At 37.7% G+C, this 25,861-nt stretch overlaps 5 protein-coding genes and 1 pseudogene across 7 annotated transcripts; 4 read left to right on the top strand and 2 right to left on the bottom strand.

Annotated features, from left to right (window-relative positions):
• Positions 1 to 1,079: 1,079 nt before the first annotated feature.
• On the top strand, positions 1,080 to 4,444 carry LOC18597630 (laccase-7-like). Its single transcript, XM_018122350.2, has 6 exons — positions 1,080 to 1,242; positions 1,697 to 1,848; positions 2,217 to 2,461; positions 2,568 to 2,696; positions 2,782 to 3,738; positions 4,074 to 4,444. Exons 1-6 carry the CDS (start codon positions 1,150 to 1,152, stop codon positions 4,202 to 4,204), a joined length of 1,707 nt encoding a protein of 568 aa, XP_017977839.2. The 5' UTR covers positions 1,080 to 1,149; the 3' UTR covers positions 4,205 to 4,444.
• A 2,893-nt stretch (positions 4,445 to 7,337) lies between these two features.
• Positions 7,338 to 10,624, top strand: LOC108661869 (laccase-7-like). Its single transcript, XM_018120729.2, has 6 exons — positions 7,338 to 7,515; positions 7,680 to 7,831; positions 8,442 to 8,686; positions 8,857 to 8,985; positions 9,068 to 10,024; positions 10,110 to 10,624. The coding sequence occupies exons 1-6, from the start codon at positions 7,426 to 7,428 to the stop codon at positions 10,238 to 10,240; spliced, it is 1,704 nt and encodes a 567-aa protein (XP_017976218.2). The 5' UTR covers positions 7,338 to 7,425; the 3' UTR covers positions 10,241 to 10,624.
• Positions 10,625 to 11,808: 1,184 nt separating this feature from the next.
• LOC18597628 (PAR1 protein) lies at positions 11,809 to 13,312 on the bottom strand. The gene is made up of 3 exons (XM_007026770.3): positions 13,099 to 13,312; positions 12,665 to 12,991; positions 11,809 to 12,222 (listed from the first exon to the last, which is right to left on the bottom strand). The coding sequence occupies exons 1-3, from the start codon at positions 13,160 to 13,162 to the stop codon at positions 12,074 to 12,076; spliced, it is 540 nt and encodes a 179-aa protein (XP_007026832.3). The 5' UTR covers positions 13,163 to 13,312; the 3' UTR covers positions 11,809 to 12,073.
• A 1,283-nt stretch (positions 13,313 to 14,595) lies between these two features.
• LOC18597627 (fructose-1,6-bisphosphatase, chloroplastic-like) lies at positions 14,596 to 16,563 on the top strand. Its single transcript, XM_007026769.3, has 4 exons — positions 14,596 to 15,183; positions 15,482 to 15,706; positions 15,786 to 16,292; positions 16,390 to 16,563. Exons 1-4 carry the CDS (start codon positions 14,755 to 14,757, stop codon positions 16,459 to 16,461), a joined length of 1,233 nt encoding a protein of 410 aa, XP_007026831.1. The 5' UTR covers positions 14,596 to 14,754; the 3' UTR covers positions 16,462 to 16,563.
• A 638-nt stretch (positions 16,564 to 17,201) lies between these two features.
• Positions 17,202 to 23,420, top strand: LOC18597626 (fructose-1,6-bisphosphatase, chloroplastic-like; annotated as a pseudogene). The gene is made up of 4 exons (XR_016026529.1): positions 17,202 to 17,790; positions 17,881 to 18,105; positions 18,388 to 18,894; positions 21,492 to 23,420. The product of XR_016026529.1 is annotated as a fructose-1,6-bisphosphatase, chloroplastic-like (transcript).
• LOC18597624 (uncharacterized) lies at positions 21,629 to 24,484 on the bottom strand. 2 transcript variants are annotated; one of them, XM_018121645.2, is made up of 6 exons: positions 23,949 to 24,484; positions 23,247 to 23,453; positions 22,483 to 23,170; positions 22,248 to 22,354; positions 22,102 to 22,161; positions 21,629 to 22,007 (listed from the first exon to the last, which is right to left on the bottom strand). In XM_018121645.2, the coding sequence occupies exons 1-6, from the start codon at positions 24,385 to 24,387 to the stop codon at positions 21,955 to 21,957; spliced, it is 1,554 nt and encodes a 517-aa protein (XP_017977134.2). In that variant the 5' UTR covers positions 24,388 to 24,484; the 3' UTR covers positions 21,629 to 21,954. The 2 variants fall into 2 exon arrangements, with proteins under 2 accessions (XP_017977134.2, XP_017977133.2); XM_018121644.2 differs by having other exon boundaries at positions 21,629 to 22,161.
• Between the last annotated feature and the right edge of the window lie 1,377 nt (positions 24,485 to 25,861).

Here is a 25,861-nt window from a genome sequence, read left to right as displayed (position 1 = left end):
TATATAATTAGGGGCACGAAGTAAGGTAGATGACTTCAATCTTTACCAATATTTAATCCCACATATTAAAGGGGACACCTACATATTTTCGGTGGAAAGAAAAATAAATAACTATATATATATATATATATGAAATTATGGAACAAGATTTGCTTGATTCAATGGGTGAGATCATTAAGTTTGAAATATATGATTAATTGAACTTAATACTTCTATATTAAGTAATCAATCAACAAAGTAGAGCACCCTTTTGAATTGTAAGCATAATTAGGTATAAGTTACTGTTAAGGAATTTCATATGGGATATGTATGATAAGAGCTCTAAATTGATAAGTATAGACATTGCACACTTCAATTGATTAACGTTTTAAGAAGAAAATAATTATCACGTGACAATATTAATTCCTAGCTATGCCCTATGCATGTTCCTTCTTTTGCCATCAATGTTTAATCATTCACCCATTTGTAGTTCACGGCATTTAGAGCCTGAACTAGCCAGGGCCTTTCTAGCCTGAGAAGGGCAAAAAACCCAGACCCTATAGGTGTTGACCAACTGCCCAACAGCTCTTCGATGTTCAAATTTAGGGCATTCGACTTCAATTTTTGCACTGTAAATAGATTTCTTTACGGAACAGCCAGCTGACTTTTACAAACATTCAACAACTAGATTACCCCAAAGGAAAATCGACTTAGGCATTGATTGAAAAAGGAAGGAAGGGATCCTTTGACTACAAAGGGCATTAAGGGTCCTAATCAGAACTGATATTATCAAATTCAAAAGGACTCCTTTTTTTCTTTTTGTGTGTGGCTTGAACAACCAAGATTCTATCATATACGACTTCTACTCTTTTGTTTTAATATGAAAATTTGATAGCCAAACGTAATCCCCCTAGAAAACGAAGGTTCGACTAACTCATTGATGGTTGGCAATTCAATATTTTAAAAGGCAGAAAATATTTTCCAACCCCCTTTTGGCTAGGTTGTTACGCAATTGTTGTGTTCCAAATGGCGCAGTTTCCACAAGGAACCCTTCCCACACATTCTAATATAAATACGAGCTCTCATTCCCTGCAAAGCATTCTGATATCTATCTATCTCCCTCTCTCTTTCTCTTCTCTTCTCTTCTTTCTTGGCTCGAGTCCTTTCGAAATGGGCCGCCCTGTTTTCTTGTTTGCTTGCGCCTTGCTTCTTCTGGCTGCGTCGACAGCTTCGGCCTCAAAAATTGTGGAGCACACATTCTACGTAATCTACTTACAGAGCTTTAGCAATATTCCTGTTTTCATTTCTTTTCATCGATTAAATTAACCTCTCCTTTACATTCCAGAGGGGGTCAGATTTTTTGCATTACAACTCAAGCAAGTCCATGAACAAAGAAAAGGGTTTTAGAGCCTTATGATCCTCTTACTCTTAGTGGCAAACCTGTCATTGCATTCATTGTCTTGCCAGTAACACCATGCACGTTATAAATATCCTTTACATTCTTTCAATGAGATCTACACTCTTTGATTAGCTTTGAAACCATTTCGATTAGCCACCTTAATTAGCTACATAATTCAGTCATTAAATGGCGGTTTTATTGCTCAACTATAGCAGCAACCTGTAAAATTCAAACATTGCGTGAATGATATCTACCCTCTTCTTCTTTATTCTACATAGATATGCTCCTAACATAATTCATTATTTTAATTCGTTGCAGGTGCAAAATTTGACCGTCAATAGGCTGTGCAACCGGCAAGTGATTAATGCAGTAAATGGTAGCCTCCCCGGCCCAACAATCCGCGTCCGAGAGGGTGACACACTCGTTGTTCATGTCTTTAACAAGTCACCTTACAACATGACTATTCACTGGTAAATAAATCCCCATGAAATTTGACTTTGACAAAGAAACATTAAGCATTTAACAAATTAAAATCTTCGTCTTTCCTGCTAGTCGTTAGCTGTGATCTATCCTCACCTTGCTTGTTCATTTGTGTAATTGTTATTGACTTATTCTTCAAAAAAAAAAAATTCTCGTTATATAGCCACGAAGAAGTCGAGTATATATATTTGGCGTACACGTATATAAAATCCCATGCCATCCATGTTAATTAATAAAGAATTGATCAACTCCAACGACTACTTAGATATATTACAATTAATTCATAACCTTCTGTTTTAAATTTGCAATTTCAATGGCTAACGGTTGTGTTTGCTGGGCTTAATGATTGGTTGAGCAGGCATGGAGTGTTTCAGATCCTGAGTGCCTGGGCAGATGGACCTAGCATGGTCACTCAATGTCCAATTCTCCCCGGAAGTAAATACACCTACAAATTCAAAATCAGTAAGCAGGAGGGAACCCTCTGGTGGCATGCTCATGTCTCGTGGCTTCGTGCCACCGTCTACGGTGCACTCATCATCCGCCCCAGAGCCGGCCACTCTTACCCTTTCCCTAAGCCATACAAGGAAGTTCCCATCTTATTAGGTTGTTAAAAGCTTAACCACTCATCTTAATAGAAGCTCTATATTATTAATGCATAAAATATAAAGCCTATTCAAAAACCCATTGACGAAAAATAATGACATTGCAGGTGAGTGGTGGAACGCGAATGTGGTTGATGTGGAGAACGAGGCACTTGCCACCGGTGCTGGTCCTAACATTTCTGATGCTTACACAATAAATGGATGGCCTGGTGATCTCTACCCATGTTCTCAAAATCGTAAGTGAAATTAATGTCTGCAATTCTCGTAAACTAATTCTTAATATATGTTAATTAATGCTTAATTGTATGGTTTCCGCATCAGAAATGTACAAGCTTAAGGTGGAGCAGGGAAAGACCTATCTGTTACGCATCATCAATGCTGCACTCAATAACCAGCTCTTCTACAAGATAGCCAATCATAAGATGACAGTTGTAGCCATTGACGCCTGCTACACCAAGCCTTACGTCACTGACGTCGTGGTCGCCGCCCCTGGCCAGACACTCGACGTTTTGCTAACCGCCGATCAGCCGGTTGGGTCGTATTACATGGCCGCTAGAGCATATGCAAGCGCAGCTGGTTTAGAGTTTGATAATACTACCACAAGGGGCGTCGTCGTGTATGATCATGCACCATCATCGGCAACGCCTCTAATGCCAGCCCTTCCGGCTTTCAATGACACCCCCACGGCCCACAAGTTTTACTCTAACATCACCTCATTGATGGGTGGACCTCATTGGGACCCGGTCCCACGTACGGTGGACTATAAGATGTTCGTCACCATTGGGTTGGCGGTCGATGTCTGCCCAGCGAACACAACTTGCCAGGGTCCAATCAATGGGACAAAGCTCTCTGCCAGCATGAACAACGAATCCTTCGTGTTACCTACCAGCTTGTCTATGTTGCAAGCCTTTTTCTTCAACGTCGGTGGAGTTTACACCACTGATTTCCCTGCCAAGCCCCCGATTCAATTCGACTACACCAACGCAAGCGTCAACAACAACCTGCCGCTGCTCTTTGCTCCAAAAGGAACCAAGGTCACCAAGCTTAAGTTCAACTCGACTGTGGAGATAATCTTTCAGAACACAGCTATCATTGGAGTAGAGAATCACCCCATGCACCTCCATGGCTTCGACTTTCACGTATTGGCACAAGGGTTTGGAAACTATAACCCCGCCAAGGATAGAAAGAAGCTCAATTTTATCAACCCACAGATGCGCAACACCATTGGCGTGCCAGTTGGAGGATGGGCTGTCATCAGATTCAGAGCTAATAATCCAGGTTAACTTTCTATTACTTAACTATTTCATACGTTAGATTGTCAACTTTTGCTTAATAATTTCAACCTGGTAACAACAAATTGTAGAGTTCATGTGAGCTTGAGACCATGTCAAAAGGGAAAGGGAACAATTCCAGATCCTCTTTGACTTCTTTCTGATTCTGACATATCTGGTTTAGACAACTATTTGAGTTCCTTTCTCTAGGGCGGTGGATGGGTTATCTTTAAATTGCTAGTTGTAGGTTAACAATGGAGATGAAAGCGATAGTTCAACAGATCCTTCTTTGAAAAGCTCAAGCATTGAAAGATTGAAACTTAATCTTGTCAACTGTAACAGGTGTATGGTTACTGCATTGCCACTTGGACGTGCACTTGCCATTGGGCCTGGCCACCGCCTTCGTGGTTGAGAACGGACCAACTCCGGACACAACCTTGCCTCCACCACCGGCTGATCTACCTCAATGCTAGAAATAGTTGGATTAATGAAAAAAGTTCGTTCAATTTGATGATAATACCTTCTATATTTGGGTTTTTTTAATATCTTTTTTAGTGTAAGTTTGGATTTCATTTTCATTGTTTCAAGGCAAGATATAATAATTGCCAGTCTAAATTCATTAACCTATTCTTGTCAAAGGTCAAAACTCTATTGTTGTAAGGTTCATATTCTTTCGTATGTAATAAAATTGGTCCTCAACATATCATTTTCTACTTTTTTTTTTATTTAGTTTTTTTCTTTTGTTATTAGCATGTTGTTCTTTTTTCTTTTTAAATCTCTTTTCCTCCTTTATTTTTTTTAATTTTTTTAAAAAATATATTTCACATATATAAAAACTAGATAACAATTACATAAATATTAACTCGAGTTTACTGTCATGAACATCCAACTGCAAATTCGATACCCTAATACGCCTCATAAATAACTTTCCCAATTTGTCCTAATCTCCCCTTCCTTCTTCCATATTTGCCCTCTCCTCTCCCTCCTTTTTCTTTTCTTTTATTTTTGTTTAATTGTTTTGCCCTTAGTCTAAACAAAAAAAAAATTAAAAATACATCAAGTTTGAATAAATATTTTATTTATTTATTCATTTTGATTTTTTTAATATTTTGAATTCTTTAAATATTGTATAAATTTTATACTAACTGCTGTCTTTCTCTTCTCAAAGAAGAAATGTGAATATTTTTTTTTTTTTTCATTATTGTTTTCTAAGTCAGTGAGTAGTGGGTATTGAGTCCCCATCATAGCAACTTCAATAATAATTTAACAAATTATTATTTTGTAAGCTGGCTGGCTTGATCAAATTAATACTAGTATAATATTTATCATTCAAATTAATTAATTGAAATGTTGTTTTGTGGTAAATTTAGGAAGGTGGGAATATTGAAATCTGACTTTTAAGAAGTCAAAATAAACTCAAAATAGAGTTAATTATGGAAGAATATATTTCCCAATGTAAAACAAATGAAATATTTCATTAAAGGGAGACTTATAAAAAAAAATATCTTAGGAAACGGTAATGGCATAAGACTGCATAAGAGGAGCCATAAGCCCCCTTCTTTGTTGCCTTGCATATAATAAAAACAAAATCAAAGCAGTATGATTGTAATGGGATCAGACAGCAACTTAAGATAGAATTTACACAATATTCCCAACACAAGAGGAAAGGAGCTCAAGTAACATGACACAATATCCCAAGCACCCTGGAGACAACCCCTTCCCTTGGCTCACGAAGAACACAGACCAAAACACACCATGCTCCCTATGAACATGAACAGCATTCCTAAAAACAATTTCAAAAGTTTTATACATATGGGTCTAATGAATTAGCATTCCTATGAACATGAACAGCATTGAACTCTCTTATCTCTCCCTGATAACTCTATTCTAGCTAGCATATGATCAATTGCAATCAATTGTCTGTAATCTTAGCAATGTGTTGGTGTTGCATAAATACGAAAGGTAGTTAATAGAATCAAGTTGTATGCAGAAAAAAAAATGCATTGGGCTAGACATAGAGGCTCTCTCTCCATTGACAAACCCGGACAAATTCTTGCATCGAAACAATATTTTATTAAAAGGTTTGAGACAACTTGTTGATTTTTGTGGTTGGGTGTGAATGTCAGAATGTGGATGAAGATGCCGCGTGGACTTCTTATTTGAAAGCACATATTGATGGCAAGTGCCAAACGCAAAACATCTACAGAATCATTTGGCAACGACCTATCCATCCAAGTAAGCAACGTTAGCTGAAGCCGCTCTCCCATGGAGGTAAGTTTCAGGATTCAGTCAATTACTGCAATTTGCCAGAAAGGCTTCCAATTTACCATTTGGTGTACAAATTTCGAGGCTCCTTTTCTGAGGCAACAGGACAAACGTTGGATGGAAGAATAGAAGAAACCATATTCGATCAGAACAAAATCTATCTCTCTGGAAACCATTCTCAGTCATATGGTACATAGAAACAATCCCAAAAGCAAACATTTAGAATCTAATTATAAATTAACAAGGAACAAACGAAAAGGACTCAGATCTTTGGCGCTTTTTCTAGGCACATAAGTACATGTGAAAAGACAGGAAGAATTATATTTATAAAGTTAATTAAGAGTATTAAACATTGATAGATAGACAAAGGAGAAAAAATTGCAAAATAAGTTAAAATTTCTAACTCTGAGAGACTCTGTTTAGCTAACCCATTGATTGGATGTTCATGATTGAAGGTCTATGCCTATCCTGCTAGCATAAGGTCTTCCCTTCTACATTTTGGTTTTTTATTTTAATATCTCAAATTCTAAAAATTCTTATATATTGATTAAGTTAAAGCCATGAAGGTACATTAATTTACTAATGCCTTAGAAACTTATTAAGGTAGTCAGGGAAAATTATTTATTTAAAACCTGAAAACAGTATTTGATTTCTAATCCCAAAGTGGTGAGATTCGAGATGACGAAAGAAACGTATAAAATTGGCAAAATCTTGACATATACTCCATGTCTTTGAATTATATGTTGTGTTGATTAATTAATATGTTGAATGGATCCATTCGGAAACAGCCCAATTATTGGCATGAAATTTTGTTAATTAGAAACTTTTCTTTGAAGGAAAACCGAAGAGGAGGAAGGCCTTTCTTAACTTGAGTGTTGACTTGATTCAAGCAAGAGGTAACCATTTTCAGACCTTAAACATAGCCCTATGAAATTACAAATATGAAGAAAAAGGAAAGGACCCTTTAGTTTGAACAGTAAGGATATTAGGTCACCTGGAAAGAAATACCAAATCCTGAAAGCCATTAGAGGACCGAAAATGTATAATATATAAGTTCTGTATTTGTTTATGTATGTTTTGACAGTCAAATGAACCTGTCACATGACCAGGCCTCTGCTACAGAATACATTGCCTGTTCAAAGTTGTCAGTAGAAAATTGTTTTCGACCCCTTTTACCTATGCTGTTAAGCAATTCAATCGAATGATGTTGAGTCCCCTGTTTATTTAGTACATTAAATTTTATCCTTCACTGTTGATTGCGTCACAGAAAAAACAGAATCAAAGGGTTTTAAATTCGGGGGGGAAAAAGGAAACAACCCCAGATCCTCAAATATATGTAAGGGGTTCCAATATTCGTTGCACTGCATTCCCTGCAAGGCTGCAAACCATTCTCTTGTATATTTCTTTCCCTGTACGCCCATTCTTCGAAATGGGTCGCCCTGTTTCCTTGCTGGTATGGGCTGTAGCTCTTTTATTTGCTTCAACAGCCTCAGCTGCAGTAGTGGAACAAACATTCTATGTACTAATCTCTGCCAGATTTCCAACCTGTTCTTTGTGATCATTCATTAATCGCAACTTCAATACGTATAACTCCATGCAGGGACAGACCCTGTCGTCGTTGCATTAATACCAGGATGAATTAGAAATGTTTTCTCACTTTTGATCTTTTGATTTCGTTTGCAGGTTCAAAACTTGACTGTTACTCGATTGTGCAATCGTCAGGTGATTACTGCAGTCAATGGCAGCCTCCCTGGCCCTGCAATCCGTGTCCGAGAGGGTGACACACTGATTGTTCATGTCTTCAATAAGTCACCTTACGACTTGACTGTTCACTGGTTAGTCCTCAATCATCATCATGTGAACAAAAATTTATTAGCACTGATTTTAACCAAAGCTTCCACGCCTTGCTCAAACAAAAAAAAAAAATAAAAAGATAAAGCTTCCGCGCCTACCATGTTTCTATCATCAGCTTTCAACTCGTTCATATTAATTTTTGAGTAGTTATTCTTGACTTGTATTAGTGTGCAATGATTGTATACTCCATATTTTTTATGATAATTTAAGACTCCAAAGTATGCTTCATTCAAGCCAAGTCAGTTCTTGATTTGTTAGTTCCAAAGAGGTTTTCACTTTCCTTTTTGATAACAACAGCTCTCATATAGTACTATAGATTTGCTCAATTCTAACCACTATGTATATTCCGAACTATATATTCTCCTTTGTTTTAATTGTTTCTTTCGATAATGTTCCACGGATTTTTTATATTATCTTAATGTGCTGTGTCCGAGACTTTTTAAACACTTCATTATTCATACGGATACAATATGTTAATATCGATAGATGTGAGACATATCCAACGCCTCTATCCCCACATAACATATAACTGTTCATATACTTTTTACTCTTGCTAATTGTATTTTGCTTGAAAAACGAATTTCTGAACAGGCATGGAGTGTTTCAAAAACTGAGCTGCTGGGCAGATGGGCCTAACATGATCACCCAATGTCCCATACGCCCTGGAAACAAATACACATACAAGTTCAGAATCACCGGTCAAGAAGGAACATTCTGGTGGCATGCTCATGTCTCGTGGCTACGAGCCACTGTCTACGGCGCACTGGTTGTTCGTCCCAGGTCAGGCCGCTCGTATCCATTTCCCAAGCCACATAGGGAAGTCCCCATCTTGTTAGGTATAGTCAACCGATCCTTATCTCATGAAACACTCGTTAATTTTATTGATTCCACAAATATTAATTGATTCATTGCTTTGACAGAAGGTGATGACTGTGCTAAAGGCACATCCTAACGAACAATGTGATTAATTTATAAATGGAACTTAAAATAATATTTGTGATTGTAGGTGAGTGGTGGAATGCTAATGTCATTGATGTTGAGCAGCAGGCAGTTGCTACTGGGGGTGCTCCTAACCTTTCCGATGCTTACACCATTAATGGATGGCCGGGCGATCTCTATCCATGCTCTCAAAACCGTAAGTCATAATCAGTGTTTGATTTGTCTAATAATCTAAGTTCTGATGGTATTTTTTTTTTATGTTATGATTTTTCTATCAGATATGTACAAGCTCCAGGTGGAGACAGGGAAGACCTATCTCTTACGCATCGTCAACGCGGCACTCAACAACCAGCTCTTCTACAAGATAGCCAAACACAAACTGAGAGTTGTCGCTGTCGATGCCGCCTACACCAAACCCTACGTCACGGACGTCGTCGTTATAGCCCCTGGCCAGACGGTGGACGTTTTGCTGGCCGCGGATCAGCGTGTTGGGTCATTTTTCATGGCAGCTACACCATATGCTAGCGCAGATGGTGTACCGTTTGATGATACCACCACGAGGGGAGTCGTCACGTATGATGGTACACCGTCGTCCGCAACGCCGGTAATGCCGGACCTTCCGGCGTTCAATGACACCCCCACGGCGCACAAGTTTTTCAGTAATTTAACAGGGTTGAAGGGTGGGCCTAACTGGGTCGAGGTCCCACGAAAGGTGGACCACAAAATGTTTGTGACGATCGGATTGGGGCTCGAAGCCTGTCCAGCAAACACGACATGTGTGGGTCCAAATGGAGTAAGGCCCTCTGCCAGTATGAACAACCAATCCTTCGCGCTACCCACGACCGTGTCTATACTGCAAGCCCTGTTTTCCAACGTGGGCGGGGTTTACACCACGGATTTCCCCGCCAAGCCCCCAATTCAATTTGACTACACCAACGCTACCAGCGTCGGCAACAACCCAGGGCTGTTCTTTGCTCCAAAGGCAACCAAGGTGACGAAGCTGAAGTTCAACTCAACGGTGGAGATGATTTTGCAGAATACAGCTATCCTTGGAGTGGAGAATCATCCCATGCACATCCATGGCTTCAACTTTCACGTACTGGCGCAAGGATTCGGGAACTACAACCCTGCCACGGATAGGAAGAAGTTCAACCTCGTCGACCCACAAATGCGTAACACCATTGGCGTTCCGGTTGGAGGATGGGCTGTCATCAGATTCACAGCCAATAATCCAGGTTCATTTCCTATTACCAATTCAATTAGATAGTCAATCTTTTCTTGATTTGTACTCTAAAATCTCTTCAATCTAATCCTATGTAGGTGTCTGGGTAATGCACTGTCACTTGGACGTGCATTTGGGTTGGGGCCTGGCCACTGCTTTCGTGGTTGAAAACGGGCCAACTCCGGCGACAACTTTACCCCCACCTCCGGCGGACCTACCAAAATGCTAGAAGTTTTCAGTTGCAGAAAAAACATGGCTGAAAGTTTCTCAAAATTAATACCGACCCACAATTGTTTTGTGTTCGTAAATGAATTTGGATCTGCTTCCATGGTTCCATTCCAACAGAATTCTACATCCAATAAAGGATATTCATTACACAGTAGCCTGTTCTGGCCAAAACCAAATTGTACTTAGCTCAAATACCTCCATGGATATGGTACAAAATTATTCCCATGCTTGTTTCCTTTAATTTCCTTTTCCTCTTTCCATTGGATCTTTCTTCTTGTTCTTTTCTCCCGATGTTTTGGTTCTTTCATTATACAATTCTAGTATTGTAAGTCAAAAAAAGACGAAAAATTAAAAAGAAACAAAAGGAATAATTCGTTTACAACAACATCACGAATTTTTGTTTATTTTAATTACTTTTGTAAGTTATATTTTTTATTGGTAAGTGGTAATCATGGAGTTTGAAATTTTCTTTATCTTCAAGAATCAACCATAAACCCTAATCAAATAAATTAATAACCTTAAAATTTGCTAGATACAGCCAAGCTATCTCCTTTGTCTACCAACAATTATGTCCTCTGTAATTTTTTTTTCTTTATTTTGAGAAGTTAAAACCTTAAAATTTGCTAGTGACAGCCAAACTATCTACTTTGTCTATCAACAATAATGTCTTCTATCATTTTTTTTTCTTGATTTTGATCTCCTTCCTCTACTTAAACACATGGCTATAAACTATATCAAATTATACAAACAACACAAACCCTTTAACCCTTAATTCTAATAAAAAATTAAAATTTATTAAATCCAATATCAATTAATATTTTCTATTCACATGACTTATAACGTAATTATTTGACCGTTGATGTTGTACAACATCATATGTCACGTCAATTGTCATATTAGTTCATGTGATATAGTTCAAGGATTTTTTTACAAATTAAGCACAATAATAATAATCTTATTCATTGGTTGGGTTTTATAATAAGGTTGGTCCTTTGTGAAATTGGGTCACGATTGATGGTATAAATGGAGAAAAGGATCTTTACTTTAGAGGCTGGCCATTTCTTTCAACTCTTGTTGGGCTTAGTAGAAGAGACAACCTTTTGAGACCCATTTATTGAATTCAGGTCCAAATCTTAACCCACCTAGCTCAAGAATTAGTGAAAATTCAAAAGTAAATGCCTAAATGGCATTGCAGAGGGAGAAAAAAAGTACCTAGAAAGGAAAAAGGAAAATACCCATGATGGTAAATTCCCAATATTTAGCCCACATTTCTTCCACTAATACCTCTATTAATATGGAAAAAATTGGTGGTCTATATCAACACCAATAATAATGGGCTGTAATGATAGAGAATGGCTACCATTGTTTATTATTTTTGAGTAATTCTCTTTGACTTTTCATCTTATTGCTACTATCACTCCATCTTATCATGACATGACAAAATTTCATTAAATAATTTAAATGTGATAATCTATCTATATATGACTTAATAAATAATTTAAATATGAAATCAAAAAGCATAGACTTAAGAAGCAAGATCCCCTCATCATAAGCAAAGTAATCAATAAATTTGTAATAGAAAGAGTTATCATTTATTGAGAGAGAATAGTATTAATTTATAATGAATGGGAACACATATGTTTGTTTTGAGGAGAAGAACAGGAAAAAGGCAACACCATAGCACTCACACTCACCAAACTCCACTCACATAAACAAAACCCGAATTCCCTCCTCTTCTCTCTAAAATTCTCTTAGATTATTCTCCTCAATCACATTTACATCTCGAAGCAATGTAATTCTGAAGAAACCATTGAAAACAGAGCAGTTAAATTGATCACAGGGGAGCAGGGGCAGGGGCTTCACCGACCAATGATCCTGGTTCACTGGAAACAGGGCCAGGAGCAGCGCCAGAGCTCAAAAGCTCGAACATGGTACGCCGAGGGTTGGTGCGCTGAGCGTGGCAAAGATCAGGCAAAAATACTCCTGCAGAAGGGAGAATTATACGTCATTTTAACTTTATTCCAAAACAGGGTATCAAACAATGCTTTGATTGAATCACAAGGTACGATGCCGGAAGCAAAGTATCATGACAGTTATCACGTGTGGAAGCAAAAAGGAATCGTGAAAAAGTAGAAAAAACATGCATGAAAAGGGGAGATTGTTAAAGCCTTTAATCAGGGATATTGGGTTGTGGAAAACGTAAAGATTAAACAAAGAAACAGAGGAGATTTCATATCTTCAAGAAACAAAAGTTCTGGGATTTGTACTTCAATAAAAATCCTCCTCTGTTTTCCCTTGAAATCAAGCCGGGCAGTCTTTTCAATACTAACATACGTTAACTTGACAGGCTACCATATTTTGTAAATGGAACCTCCCTCCTAACCCTCTTGTTTTGCTAACCATGAAAAAGCGTGTTGATTCTTACCTTCACCGGCTGCCAAATTGAAGTAAAGGTCAACAATGTTGGGGCACTTTTGGTAGCAAGCGGGAGCGCAGAGCTTGGCGGTGAGTTGTGGCTCGAGAAGGGAATCGGAGGAAATGCCGATGGAGCTTCTATCAACCCCACAAGCGCGCACGCATTCATCGCTCTCGATATACTCAGCCATTCTCTCCACGACCACCTCCGACGTCCTGCATTGGTACTCTACGTTCCCATCTTTCACCACCGCCGTTTCCAACAGGCATCTCTTCCCGGACGATGCTATGGAAAACGCACACACATCCTTTGGCAAATCTTCGCAAATAATCTCAGCTGCCACAAAAGGAAAACAAAACAAAGTTACAGACATAACGTGAACAAACACGAATATTGATATGAAAATATAGAAGTTGTTTTGTTTCATTTTGACATTGACGTACCTAGAGAAGCATGGAGGAAAAGAGAGGAAATGAAGAGAAAGACGGGGAATTTGAAAGAAGCCATGTTAACGATTGATGATCAAACTAGTTTCTAGGTTTCTTTGAACGAGATGGAGATTGACAAAAGAGGCCGGGGGTTGTCTTGTTTCGTGAGGGAGAGTGATACCAGGAGGTTTGGTATATATAGAAGGAAGAAATGTGAAACTATATAAACCAAAAGGGCATCTAGAGTTTCTATATATAGGGCAAACACCGGCTTCCTTTCGGGCACTTGGCTACAAAGCTAAGAATTGACCTTTATAGTTAAAGACGCGTTTGGCTGTTTACCGGTCATGCTAAATTTTGTTCTTTTTTCGTTTAGTTTTAGAGTCGATTTACGTGCTCTCCTTGTTTGATACCTAGTTAAAGTCGTGTTTGGTTGTCTGCAGGCTTAAGTTTCCATGCTCCAACCCCTGGAATTTTCTAGTTCCAACCCCCTTAATGGGTTCTAGATCTTTTTTTCAACTTTGAATAACTAATTGGCGAGCTAGTCAGCTCATCCCTATTGGCTCAAAGCCTAAGATTAGTAATAAACATTCTCTTTCTTGAAAAGTCTGCCAACCAAGAAGGAAAATGGAGGAAAATATAGGCAAATGAGAATGTTCCCAATAATTTTTTATTGACTTTTCTGCCAAATTTCGGCACAATTTCCGTTAACAAAACAGTAAACGTGAAAGTGAAAGGAAAGTTGTTCACAAGCATTGGTCTTCCTGGGAAGTGTAGAGGCAGCTGCCATGTGTTGAAAGGCATAGAGTTTTCATATTTGTTCCTCAGTTTTGGAGTCTCTGTTACATAAATACGAAGAGTCGAACAGATCTTGGAAGCTGTAATGGAAATTCTATGAATAATGTTGCATTTGCAAACGTCATCTCAAATTATCTTCATTCTTTTTTTTAATTAAATACCCTTTTTTTATCTTTGACTGATGGCATTGATTATCAATGGTAGTAATATACTAATCATGTTTATTTGTCTTGGTCTCCACGGATGTCTTTAGGCTCGAGAACTCCAATTCCTAAGAACATTGATCATTGGTAGACATTATCATATGTTTTAACGAAGAACTTGCCCGACATCAGTAAATGCCGGAGATGGAGTTGTACTTCTTGTCTGCATGGTTAATGTTCTACATACTTCCTCGTAATGTTAAACATTCGTAACGTGACAAGCTGCATCAATTAATCCCAGCAAAATGACCTTAAAAAAACCCAAAACATTCGTTTTGGGTTAACCACATCTAGCCCAACAGAGTTTTGGACTGAATTGCAATAGTTGGACTTCCAGGATGTAGAATTCCAGAGCATATGCAGCCCATATTCCATCAAATTGGAGTGCTATTTGTAAATTGTAAACACCCCAGGCTCGGTCGCATTGGACTCTTCAAACCAACCATGATCACAAAATGGATGCTGCAGAGGAGGATAAGTGGGTCCCAAATCAACAGAAGTCGTTTGGCAACCTCACAATCTCACCTTCAACGTCCACAACACAATCCCAGTAGACACTGCTCGGCTGCTGTAAGAAGGAAAGAGAATAAAAATATCAACCAGAAGAAGAAACAGAGAAGAAAAGAAAGAACAAGAAAGCAGAAACACGAATAAAAAAAACATTAAGATAATGGTTGCAGCAGCTGCAGCAACAGCTTCATCTCAACTCCTGTTATCAAGCTCTCGTTCTTTGTCTCGTCTTTCTCCTATACAGCTATGCGTCTTTGATTCCAAAACCCTTGTGTCATGCCCCAGCAACACTATCAAGAGAAGGCATGTTGCTGGTGGGGTTAGGTGCATGGCCGTGGAGACAGCATCAGATGCAGTAACGAAGAAAAATGGGTTTGAAATTCAGGCACTAACCAGCTGGCTGTTGATGCAGGAACAAGCGGGTGTTATTGATGCAGAGCTCACTATTGTGATGTCCAGCATTTCAATGGCATGTAAGCAGATTGCTTCTTTGGTGCAAAGGGCTAGCATTTCCAACTTGACTGGTGTCCAGGGCGCTGTCAACGTGCAAGGAGAGGACCAGAAGAAGCTTGACGTCGTTTCAAATGAGGTCTTGTTATCAACCATGAGTTCAGTTTTGTATGAGTTATGTTCTGCAATCAAACAACATGGACATTCTCAAACTTATAATTGAATGATGGCGCCCTTGCTCTAAAACGAAATTAAAACATTACAATTTTGTCATTCCTTGAATAGTTCAATGGCTTTCAGAATTTTTTATGTGAAGAATTCTTGAAATTGGTACTACTTTTGCTTAGAAAGCTTGGATGAAGTAGGCAACACTTATTTGAAAATAAGAATGCTTATGCTACTAGGCATCACAGAAACTGATTCTTATGCATTTACAGGTATTCTCCAACTGCTTAAGATCAAGTGGAAGAACAGGGATTATAGCATCAGAGGAAGAGGATGTGCCAGTGGCAGTAGAAGAGAGTTTCTCTGGAAACTATATTGTGGTATTTGACCCACTTGATGGATCATCCAACATTGATGCTGCTGTTTCCACAGGTTCCATTTTTGGAATATACAGCCCCAACGATGAGTGCCTGGCAGATATCAGTGATGATTCCACTGTAAGTCCATATCTACTTCATTGAATTTCCAAACTTAAATGCAAAAATATCCTAATTGTTTCATGTATGGAACCTGCAGCTTGATACGACTGAACAAAGATGTGTTGTGAACGTGTGCCAACCAGGGAGTAATCTACTAGCTGCTGGCTACTGCATGTACTCAAGCTCTATAATCTTTGTGCTCACCTTAGGCAACGGGGTGTTTGCATTCACCTTGGATCCCATGTATGGTGAATTCGTGTTAACTCAAGAGAATATTCAGATCCCAAAAGCTGGAAAAATTTATGCATTCAATGAAGGCAATTACCAGCTGTGGGATGACAAGTTGAAGAAGTACATCGACGACCTCAAAGACCCTGGTCCTAGTGGCAAGCCTTATTCTGCTAGATACATCGGAAGCCTGGTTGGTGACTTCCACCGGACACTGCTCTATGGTGGAATCTATGGTTACCCCAGAGACAAAAAGAGCAAAAATGGCAAGCTGAGGCTCTTGTATGAGTGTGCACCAATGAGTTTCATTGTGGAACAAGCTGGTGGGAAAGGATCTGATGGACATCAAAGAATCCTTGATATTCAACCTGTTGAGGTAAGAAACATTAAACCATACTGTCCAGTCTTGTGATTTCTTTCTCTTGTGGGGTAATTATAATGATCAGTGTGCTGTGTTTGTGTTCTTCTAACAGATACACCAACGTGTACCACTTTATATTGGAAGCACAGAAGAGGTAGAGAAACTGGAGAAGTATTTGGCTTGATTAAGATGCAAAAGCAAAGAGGGTATTTTTGTTTATGGATACAAGGAAAAATACATTACATTGAAACTGAAAATGAAGATAAAGTCTTCCCTATTCTGTAAATTCTGTGGAATTCCTGTTGTTGTAATTGCAGCAAAGTCACTGAAACTAAGTAACTATCTTTTGCATTTTAAGCAATCATTCATCGGAGCAGAACTTTTACTAAAAACTTGTTTGTATTTTTCACTTGTTTAGGATGGTTAATTCCTTTAATCAAAAAGTCATTTGTCTATCCCATCTGGGAACCTACTCTGTTCAAGAAAAAGTAATGGCACGTTTTCTCAATTGCCCTTCATGTGGACCCTTTACTGCCCTAAGAAGTAAATATGTAGTATCAGTTTGTAATTAAACAAAGAAATGAAATACGATGAGAAATCTTCTGTGCCAATTTCATGTTGTCTCCTTACCTTTGCTAAAAGGCTAATATGATATGACCCTGCTCACGAGTCCAAGTCAAGTATTAATATCACGGGTCACATTTTTAACCCTAAAACATATTTGTTTGGTGCAAAAACAAAGCTTAAACTCAAAACTCTTTTTATTTTTTATTGATGTGAGATTTAAGACTGTCATATCTAATCCAGTTATACAATATATTTTTGCTTTCACTCATTAAAATAAAAAAAACTCACTTTAATTCGAATCTATTTTATCCTGACAGAATAAAATCATGGACAAAAAACAAAAATTAGGAAACTTGACTTAAGTGGGTCCTGGCAGGCTGTATGGTAGCTGGCACCTTCCATATAGGTTGGCCTCAGGTTAATCACGACCAAACATTGGACAGTAACAGGAAGATAAGCAAAGACCTTGCAAGAAAAAGGAGTAAGGAAAACCACAAGAAAACAAGAAAGAAAGATGGTTCAAGAAATTTCAACATCGTCTTGGAAATTTCTCTTCTCACAGTCCCATGGCTCCATCTCTACTCTTCTTTGTCTCAATCTGCATCATTCCAATCACGTACAGACTTTTGTCCACAGAATTTCCACCGGCGTTCAATGTAAAGCGGTGGAACTCCCGCTGCCTGCAGCATCAGAAACTCAAGTCCAAAACAAGAAGGTAAGGAAGAGCCAGTTTGGGATTGAGAATCTAAAATCTTGGCTCTTGAAGCAAGAATAAGCAGGCAATATTGACGCTGAGCTCACGGTTGTTCTCTCAAGCATCTCCCTGGCTTGTAAACAGATAGCTTCACTGCTCCATAGATCAAGCATTATCAATCTCACCGGCGGTCAGGCTACTATCAACATCCAAGGTGAGGATCAGAAGAAGCTGGACGTTATATCCAATGAGGTTAGATTTAAGTTTTATCATTACTTTTTGTCTCAAATACCATGACATTTGCTGTTGAGTCAATAATTCTAGGGTATGTCGTACATGTAGCTGTTCTGCAACTGCCTAAGATCAAGTGGGCGAACAGGGATTATTGCATCAGAAGAAGAAGATGTACCTGTTGCAGTTGAAGAAACTTATTCTGGAAACTACATTGTTGTCTTTGATCCTATGTATGGATCCGCCAACATTGACACTGCATTGACTACTGGATCCATCTTTGGCATTTATGGCCCTGACGAGCAATGCCTTATCGATCTCGACGACTCATCTACGGTAATCCTTTCATCTGCAATGTCTAATTCAACCCAAGAACATGAAATATACTCAGAAAAGCTCAGTTCCAAATGCCTTTTTTGGTCTCCCAAATTCTTATCTTCTAGCTGCAAAATGACTTAAGACAGTTCTGAACCAGGCTCCAATTTGGCAGAATAAGCGACTGTTACAGCTACCCTTAGTCCCCTGAAATTGAGAAAGAGATGCATCATGTTATTTTACAGTATCCACCTGTTTTTCCTGCTCTACCTGAACACTTTTCAACTCTCTTGCAGCACACAGCTTGATCAAGCAAGAGAGAAGTGCATCATCAACGTTTGCCAGCCAGGAAGCAATTTGTTGGCTGCTGGCTATTGTCTATAGTCAAGCTCTGTGGTTTTCACCTTCTCCATAAGGAAGGGGGTGTTTGCAGTCACCCTAGATCCCGCTTATGGAGAATTTGTGTTGACACATGAGAATATCAAAATACCAGAGTCGGGCAAAATTTATTCTTTCAATGAAGGGAATTATGACCTCTGGGATGAAAAACTGAAGCAATATCTCGACCACCTTAGGCAACCAGGAACAGATGGCAAACCATATTCTGGTCGCTATATAGGCTGCCTTGTTGGTGAAATCCATCGAATGCTTCTCCGTGGAGGTATCTACGGCAACCCTAAGAACAAGAATAGCAAAAATGGAAATCTAAGGCTACTGTATGAGTGTGCACCGATGAGCTTTATAGTAGAACAAGCCGGTGGCGTTGCAACAGATGGTGTTCAAAGAATTCTTGACATCAAACCCAAGCAGGTAATAGCTTAACCAAGGGGATATAGGTTCAATATTAACAGAAATATTTCCCTGCTATAGACAAACAAACAAAAACCATTAATGGTTTCACCATGTTATATTGTCAGGTATGTTGAAAAATGCTTGAAAACAGATGTTTGTGTCGTTTTGATGTTATCAGTGTTAATGAAACGATTGTTCATGAGCCGTTTAAGTGTATTAGCTGAAACTCAAGTTCTTATATCGTTTTATCAATACTGCTTTACTGCTTCTAGAATCTGATGTAGTTGGTAGTTGTGAATCTTGGTAAAAATCTGTTTCAAGTTTCTTTACAATGACCGATCCTTCTGGGTTCAGTTTTGTTAATTGTAATCTAGTATAAAAGCCCTAACAGAACTGGAAATAGAGCATGAGTTAGTTTTTCACTTGTTTTCTCTTCTTTATTTAGTTTCTTTCTTTGGTTTTCTTGAGTTTTTCCAACAAAATTAGTATCATAACATTTTAGTTCTTAAGGGACCTCAAGACTCTGTTTTTTCTTCTATTGGTCATTGTTCTTGTTTGTATTGATTGAGTCATGGCTTCATCCAGTTACAATGCTTCGGCACCACCGATCTTCTCTGGAGAAAATTACCCAATTTGGGCAGTCAAGATGAAAGCATTTCTCAAAACGTTTGATTTGTGGAAAGTAATTGAAATTGGGAGAGATCCACCGGTTCAGAGACATGCAAATCCAACCTTGGCTCAAATTAAGCAGCATAGTAAAGATATAGCAAAGAGGTACAAAATACTTTTTTGTTTTCACTCTGCTGTTTCTGATTCAATCTTTACAAGAATAATGATTTTTAATAGTCCTAAGAAAGTTTGGGATAAATTTAGGAAAGAATTTCAGGGTAGTGAACAAACTAGGCAAATTCAGATATTGAATTTGTTGAGGGAATTTGAGGTGTTAAAAATGAAAGATGATGAGAGTGTTAAAGAGTATACTGATAAGGTTATGAAAATTGTAAACCAACTAAGGTTGTTAGGAGAAGATCTGAATAAAGAAGAGAAAACAAGTGAAAAACTAACTCACATGCTTTATTTTCAGCTCTGTTAGAGCTTTTATACTAGATTACAATTAACAAAACTAAACCCAAAAGGATCGATTTTTGTAAAGAAACTTGAAACAGATTTTTACCAAGATTCACAACTACCAACTACATCGGATTCTTGAAGCAGTGAAGCAGTATTGATAAAACGACTTGAGAACTTGAGTTTCAGCTAATACACTTAAACGACTCATGAACAATCGTTTCATTAACACTGACAACATCAAAACGACACAAACATTTACGTTTTACTACCAACCAACACAGCTACAATTTAACAAAGTTTTTAACACTTCTGTCAGCCCAGGTTTCAAGCATTTTTCAACATATCCCCTTGCTTGAACACTTGCTGAACTCCTAACCTCCTTCTCATAAGCTCGAATTTATCTATTGTCAAGCTTTTTGTAAAGATGTATGCAAGTTGCATATCAATAGGGCAGTTAGCCAATTGAATTTCACCTTCTTTGACAGATTCTCTGAAGGCATGATATTTGACCCTTATGTGTTTTGTCTTGCCATGTTGTACTAGATTTCTTGCAATAGCTATGGCAGATTGATTATCTACATTAATCTGAGTTGCTTTTTCTTGCTTGAACCCTAAGTCAATTAACAATTTCCTCAACCATATAACCTGATTAGCAGCTGCTGCTGTGGCTTTATATTCAGCTTTAGTGAAAGATTGAGCCACAATATCTTGTTTCTTGGTATTCCAATAGAACAAAGCATTGCCAAAAGAGAAACAAAACCCATTAGTGCTTTTTGAGTCATCAATAGACCCTGCCCAATCATTGTCACTATAGCCTATTAACTCACTCTTTCATCCTTCATGTAGTGTAAGCCAAATTCTACAGTACCTTTAATGTACCTGAGAACACTTTTAGCAACAGTAAAGTGACAAACAGATGGATTTTGCATGAACCTGGAAAGCAGATTTGTAGCAAACATAAGATCAAGTCTAGTAGCTGACAGGTACAACAGAGAGCTTACCATGCTTTTATACAACATTCCATCAGCTTTCCCTGAGTCATCCTCCTTGTTTAACTTGTTTCCAGTATTTAATGGCAGATCTACAACTTTGCATGAGTACATACTGAATTTCTTCAACAGGTCCATATTGAAAAATGCTTGAAACCTAGGCTAACATAAGTGTTAAAAACTTTGTTAAATTGTAACTGTATTGGTTGGTAGTAAAACGTAAATGTTTGTGTTGTTTTGATGTTATCAATGTTAATGAAACAATTGTTCATGAGTCGTTTAAGTGTATTAGTTAAAACTCAAATTCTCATATCATTTTATCAATACTACCTTACTACTTCTAAAATTTGATGTAATTAGTAGTTGTGAATCTTGGTAAAAATCTATTTCAAGTTTCTTTACAAAAACTGATCCTTTTATGTTCAATTTTGTTAATTGTAATCTAGTATAAAAGCTCTAATAGAGCTGAAAATAAAACATGTGAATTAGTTTTCCACTTGTTTTCTCTTCTTTATTCAGTTTCTTTCTCTAGTTTTCTTGAGTTTTTCCAACAAGGTACACCAGCGTTCACCTGTTTTCATTGGAAGCCCAGAAGTTGAGAAATTACAGAAGTACTTGGCTTGAGTCCTGATGTATAACTTTCCAACTCTGTTCCTTGTTATGAGCATTTTTCCAAGCATAAAATGATGATATGCAAGAGAAAATAATCTTCAATTAAAGAATTATGATGTTACACAATCAAACTGCTAACAGCAGCCTCCACAGGCAGCCTAGATGATTAATTTAGAAAACACTGAATTCAGTTAACCATTTCTTATGTAGAGCAAGGGCACATTAATGGTGGATCATCTCAAACATAACTTGACCCTTACAAAGAAATTAGTTTTGTGCCATGTTAAAACCCCAAAAAGGTTTTAGAAATTGTTAATTAAAACAATATTGTGTTGTTAAACTTTGCTTCCAGTGAGTGCTGCACTGGGACATGTCAGCCAAAGGGTCATCTTGATGATAAAACCAGTCAGTTCTTAGAAGAACAATTTTGTTGCTCTGAAGAACTCCTTCGACCTTTTGCTGCAATTTCAAAAAAAAAAAAAAAAAGAGAAACATGAGCAAAGCCATATAATAAATCTCAAAATGATGGCGGTGGAAGTATGTGGAGTATTACCAGGGCTTAATATTTTTACGCATTTTGTTATAGACTTCACTGAAGTCACGCTGTCGGGACCTGCAACCATAGCATACGCACATTTAAGTATACACATATATTGCGATTTGGATGCATTCAGATTATGCAGCAATAAGCTTTATTACCTTGTGCATTCATGTCTTTCTCTGAAAACACTTTTGTGACAGTAGATGAAAACTCTGACATGACTTGAGGGGCCCCCAGGTTGCCATCCCCCGATTCATGAGATGACCTGTACAGAATGCACAGAATGACAGAATAAAACGTCACATAATAATAACTAAACTGAAAGTAGTAAAGAAACAAGTGGATAAATTATGGTCAATAGAATATGCAATAAGAATGAAGTAGCACCAATACCCTGAAAGAGCATCTGCAGAAGGACCCAATGTTGGTTGGCAAGGATAGCCAATTCCTTCACATCCAAGATCAAGATCCACTAACAGTTCAGAGAAGGAGAAATTGGCTCCAAAAGCATCTAAACTAGGCAAATCCAGGTCAAAGATATCTGCATCTATTTCAGACTCAGATGTTGAAGTCTCATTGGTTACTGGTTTGTCCACATTCACTGCTGCATCAGAACCATCAAAATCCAGCCGGCCTTTTACATGATCCCTCTTGCCAAGCCTCTTCAAGCTTGTCCTAACTGGTGAACAAGAAGAAATGCAACGGTTCCTCTCAATGGTGTAACATGTCATTTGTTTTAAGGGACTAACAGTAACTCTCTCGGTTGAAATTATAGTGCAGTTGGTAGGAGTGATCTCTTGAGGAGTATTGTTGTGGCTGCAATTAGCAGTAGAAGATACACCCAGTGGAGTCATTGATTTATCACTCTGAGGGGAAACTGCTTGTGGGGGTGTCTTAGGACCTGATGAATTGGTTGGAGGGGACAGATGTGGCCGATTGAACAAACACTTTGCAACGCTAGATACATGCACTGTCGAAGTATTGGATGTGCTATTGGGTGGTGATGATTGATTTGCAGGAATTAGCTGAGCAGCTACTTGACTATTCATTACATTCTCAGATTCTGGAAGCTTTTCTGTTCCTACACCCAACATATCAGGGATGTTACGGCTGTACCAAGGCATGAAATGATGTGCATAAGAATGAAGAAAATCTACCTTGGGTTGTCAACTTCCTAGAAGTTAATTTACTACGAGTTTTCTTTTCTGCTGCTGGGGCTTCTGTGACAGCCTCCGAGCTCCTTTTCTTTCTTGTTATTGGCTGACTTGTAACTGGCGAAGAGTAGTTATCATGCTCCATTCTGGAATTAGAAGGACCAGATACTGGAATAACAGTTGGTGTCCCATACACAGGAGGGCCTAAAGCTAGAGCACCAAGAAAAATAATACAAAAATTGCTTTGTAAAGAAGACACATCAAGTATGCATATCAATCTTAACGATGAGTCATAAAATCTTACAAAAACCCTTTGATCAGATACCATGGTTTAAATTTATGATCATGAACTTACCGTCAAATAGAAATACAACAAATCAGACATCTCCCAATACTACTCTAAAGCCTAATGATACCAATTTGCGCTTAAAAACCTTACCAAAAACATATTGCCATTAACCACCAAAAAATCCATTTAGCCCAGCTAAACAAAACATTCAGAACATACTAGTATCATACTAATTCTACATACATCTAAAAACTTTGATAAATTGAGAACCTGGAGTAGCAAACTTAAATGAAACCTAGCTCCATCTTCATTTCAATCTCCAATTGTACCTCAAAAGCTAATGTAAAGGTAGTAACATCTACCTCAAACAAAAACTGACCAATTTTATTAACCACCCAGAGCTCAAGATTTGTTACCTGAAGGAGATCCGGCGCATGGATCTGATTGAGGAACCACTGCTACCGATTTTGTTGCAGTAGCATGAGGGATCACAGGCACGGATGCGGTCGCACTTGCATTGTAAGCGTTCATTACACTTTGCATTCCCTGCAAAAGGGTCTGAACCCTGCATTTTTCTTGCTCCAAACGAGCCTTTTCCTGCTCCAACATCACTTTCTGCTCTTTCAAACAAATGTACTCGTCTAGCATCGCCCCTAAACTCAACAAACTCTTCGGCGCCTCTCGAACGGGGGACTTGGAGATGAGAGCAGAAGCTTCGTTCCTGAAAACGGAACGGGTTCCGGGGTAGTTATTATCGGAAAGGTAACGGTCCACGATGAATGCGACTTGGACCGGAGTGACTTTCCCTTTGCCGAGATTCTCGGGCTTCGCCTTGGATCTGCCTTGCTTCCCCATTGTCTTGCGAGAAATGAAAAAGCAACAGAGACGAAGAAGAGAAGTAGACAAGAGCGGTGAGGGGATCTGAGATTGGATAAAAGAGAGATTTGGGTGAAGGGAGGGAAAGCGGGAGATGGCGCCATGTCTGAAGGAAAGTGGGGGGTTTTGACGGGAAACGAAAACGCGGGAGAATTTGAAAATATTGGTGGAAAATATTTTTCTCTTTTATTGACCTGGAGCGGTTTCAGATTTCAGTTTCCCGGGAAAATGGCATTTCACTAGCTGTAAAACGTAACAACCAATTTTTTTACTGCGATTCGAAGGAGCAAAATTACTGCCCGAACAGCGTGGTTAAAATATAAAATATATATATATATGTAATTACAAATCATTGGAATTTTCTTTCCAATTTTATTTATTTTTAATCAAGATGAGTAATCTAGTGCTTTTTTTATGTAATTACGTTAAATTTCATATTATACTTAATTCATATTTATACTATTATAAAAATTATTTTAAAAGAAGATTATCGTGCGACATGTGACGAGTTATTTACTTGTTCTCTAATAATTGATAACTTCACTCATTTATTATTTAATTCATATTTTGCTTAATTCGTATCTCATTTTTATATTATGTATAAAATTGTTTTGAAGAGAGATTATCGATTGATATGTAACGAGTTATTTTCTCTTCTTTTAATAGTTAATATTTTTTTACTGCGATTCGAAGGAGCAAAATTACTGCTCGAACAGCGTGGTTAAAATATAAAATATATATATATATATATATGTAATTACAAATCATTGGAATTTTCTTTCCAATTCTATTTATTTTTAATCAAGATGAGTAATCTAGTGCTTTTTTTATGTAATTACGTTAAATTTCATATTATACTTAATTCATATTTATACTATTATAAAAATTGTTTTAAAAGAAGATTATCGTGCGACATGTGACGAGTTATTTACTTGTTCTCTAATAATTGATAACTTCACTCATTTATTATTTAATTCATATTTTGCTTAATTCGTATCTCATTTTTATATTATGTATAAAATTGTTTTGAAGAGAGATTATCGATTGATATGTAACAAGTTATTTTCTCTTCTTTTAATAGTTAATAATCTTGTTCATTTACACTTAATTTATATCTATACCATATATAAAAATTGTTTCAAATGGAGATTATCAGTTGACACGTAACGAATCATTTTCTCGTCTATTAATAGTTAAAAATCTCACTTATTATACTTAATTTATATTTATACTATATATAAAATTTGTTTCAATGGGAGATTGTCGATTGACATGTTACGATCAAGCCATTTACTCACCTCCTTCTAGTCAAAGGAGATTATAGATTGACATGTGACAAGTGATTTACTCATCTCTTAATAGTTAATAACCTTGCTCATTGTTATTTAATTCATATTGTAGTTAATCTATATGTCGTATCTATACTATATATAAAAATTTGTTTTGAAGGAGA

This window comes from Theobroma cacao, chromosome 5 (assembly GCF_053813885.1).
Source record: "Theobroma cacao isolate CCN51 chromosome 5, ASM5381388v1, whole genome shotgun sequence".
Lineage (NCBI taxonomy): Eukaryota > Viridiplantae > Streptophyta > Magnoliopsida > Malvales > Malvaceae > Theobroma > Theobroma cacao.
Note: the sequence above shows the minus strand (reverse complement) of the source record. Positions and strands in the feature narration are given on the sequence as shown.

Bases quoted from the DNA above. Each gene is read 5' to 3' on its own strand.
- LOC18597628 (XM_007026770.3), bottom strand. From the start codon at position 13,162: ATGGCTTCTTTCAAATTCCCCGTCTTTCTCTTCATTTCCTCTCTTTTC. The intron at 12,992-13,098 runs GTACGTCAATGT...CTTTTGTGGCAG, and splicing joins TTTCCTCCATGCTTCTCTAG to CTGAGATTATTTGCGAAGAT. The intron at 12,223-12,664 runs GTAAGAATCAAC...TCCCTTCTGCAG, and splicing joins CAATTTGGCAGCCGGTGAAG to GAGTATTTTTGCCTGATCTT.
- LOC18597627 (XM_007026769.3), top strand. From the start codon at position 14,755: ATGGTTGCAGCAGCTGCAGCAACAGCTTCATCTCAACTCCTGTTATCA. The intron at 15,707-15,785 runs GTAAGTCCATAT...TGGAACCTGCAG, and splicing joins ATATCAGTGATGATTCCACT to CTTGATACGACTGAACAAAG. The intron at 16,293-16,389 runs GTAAGAAACATT...TTCTTCTAACAG, and splicing joins TTGATATTCAACCTGTTGAG to ATACACCAACGTGTACCACT.
- LOC18597624 (XM_018121644.2), bottom strand. From the start codon at position 24,387: ATGGGGAAGCAAGGCAGATCCAAGGCGAAGCCCGAGAATCTCGGCAAA. The intron at 23,171-23,246 runs GTAGATTTTCTT...TGTTGGGTGTAG, and splicing joins TAGGAAGTTGACAACCCAAG to GAACAGAAAAGCTTCCAGAA. The intron at 22,162-22,247 runs GTAATAAAGCTT...CTATGGTTGCAG, and splicing joins GAAAGACATGAATGCACAAG to GTCCCGACAGCGTGACTTCA.
- LOC108661869 (XM_018120729.2), top strand. From the start codon at position 7,426: ATGGGTCGCCCTGTTTCCTTGCTGGTATGGGCTGTAGCTCTTTTATTT. The intron at 7,516-7,679 runs GTACTAATCTCT...TTTCGTTTGCAG, and splicing joins TAGTGGAACAAACATTCTAT to GTTCAAAACTTGACTGTTAC. The intron at 8,986-9,067 runs GTAAGTCATAAT...TTTTTCTATCAG, and splicing joins CTATCCATGCTCTCAAAACC to ATATGTACAAGCTCCAGGTG.
- LOC18597630 (XM_018122350.2), top strand. From the start codon at position 1,150: ATGGGCCGCCCTGTTTTCTTGTTTGCTTGCGCCTTGCTTCTTCTGGCT. The intron at 1,243-1,696 runs GTAATCTACTTA...AATTCGTTGCAG, and splicing joins TTGTGGAGCACACATTCTAC to GTGCAAAATTTGACCGTCAA. The intron at 2,697-2,781 runs GTAAGTGAAATT...TTTCCGCATCAG, and splicing joins CTACCCATGTTCTCAAAATC to AAATGTACAAGCTTAAGGTG.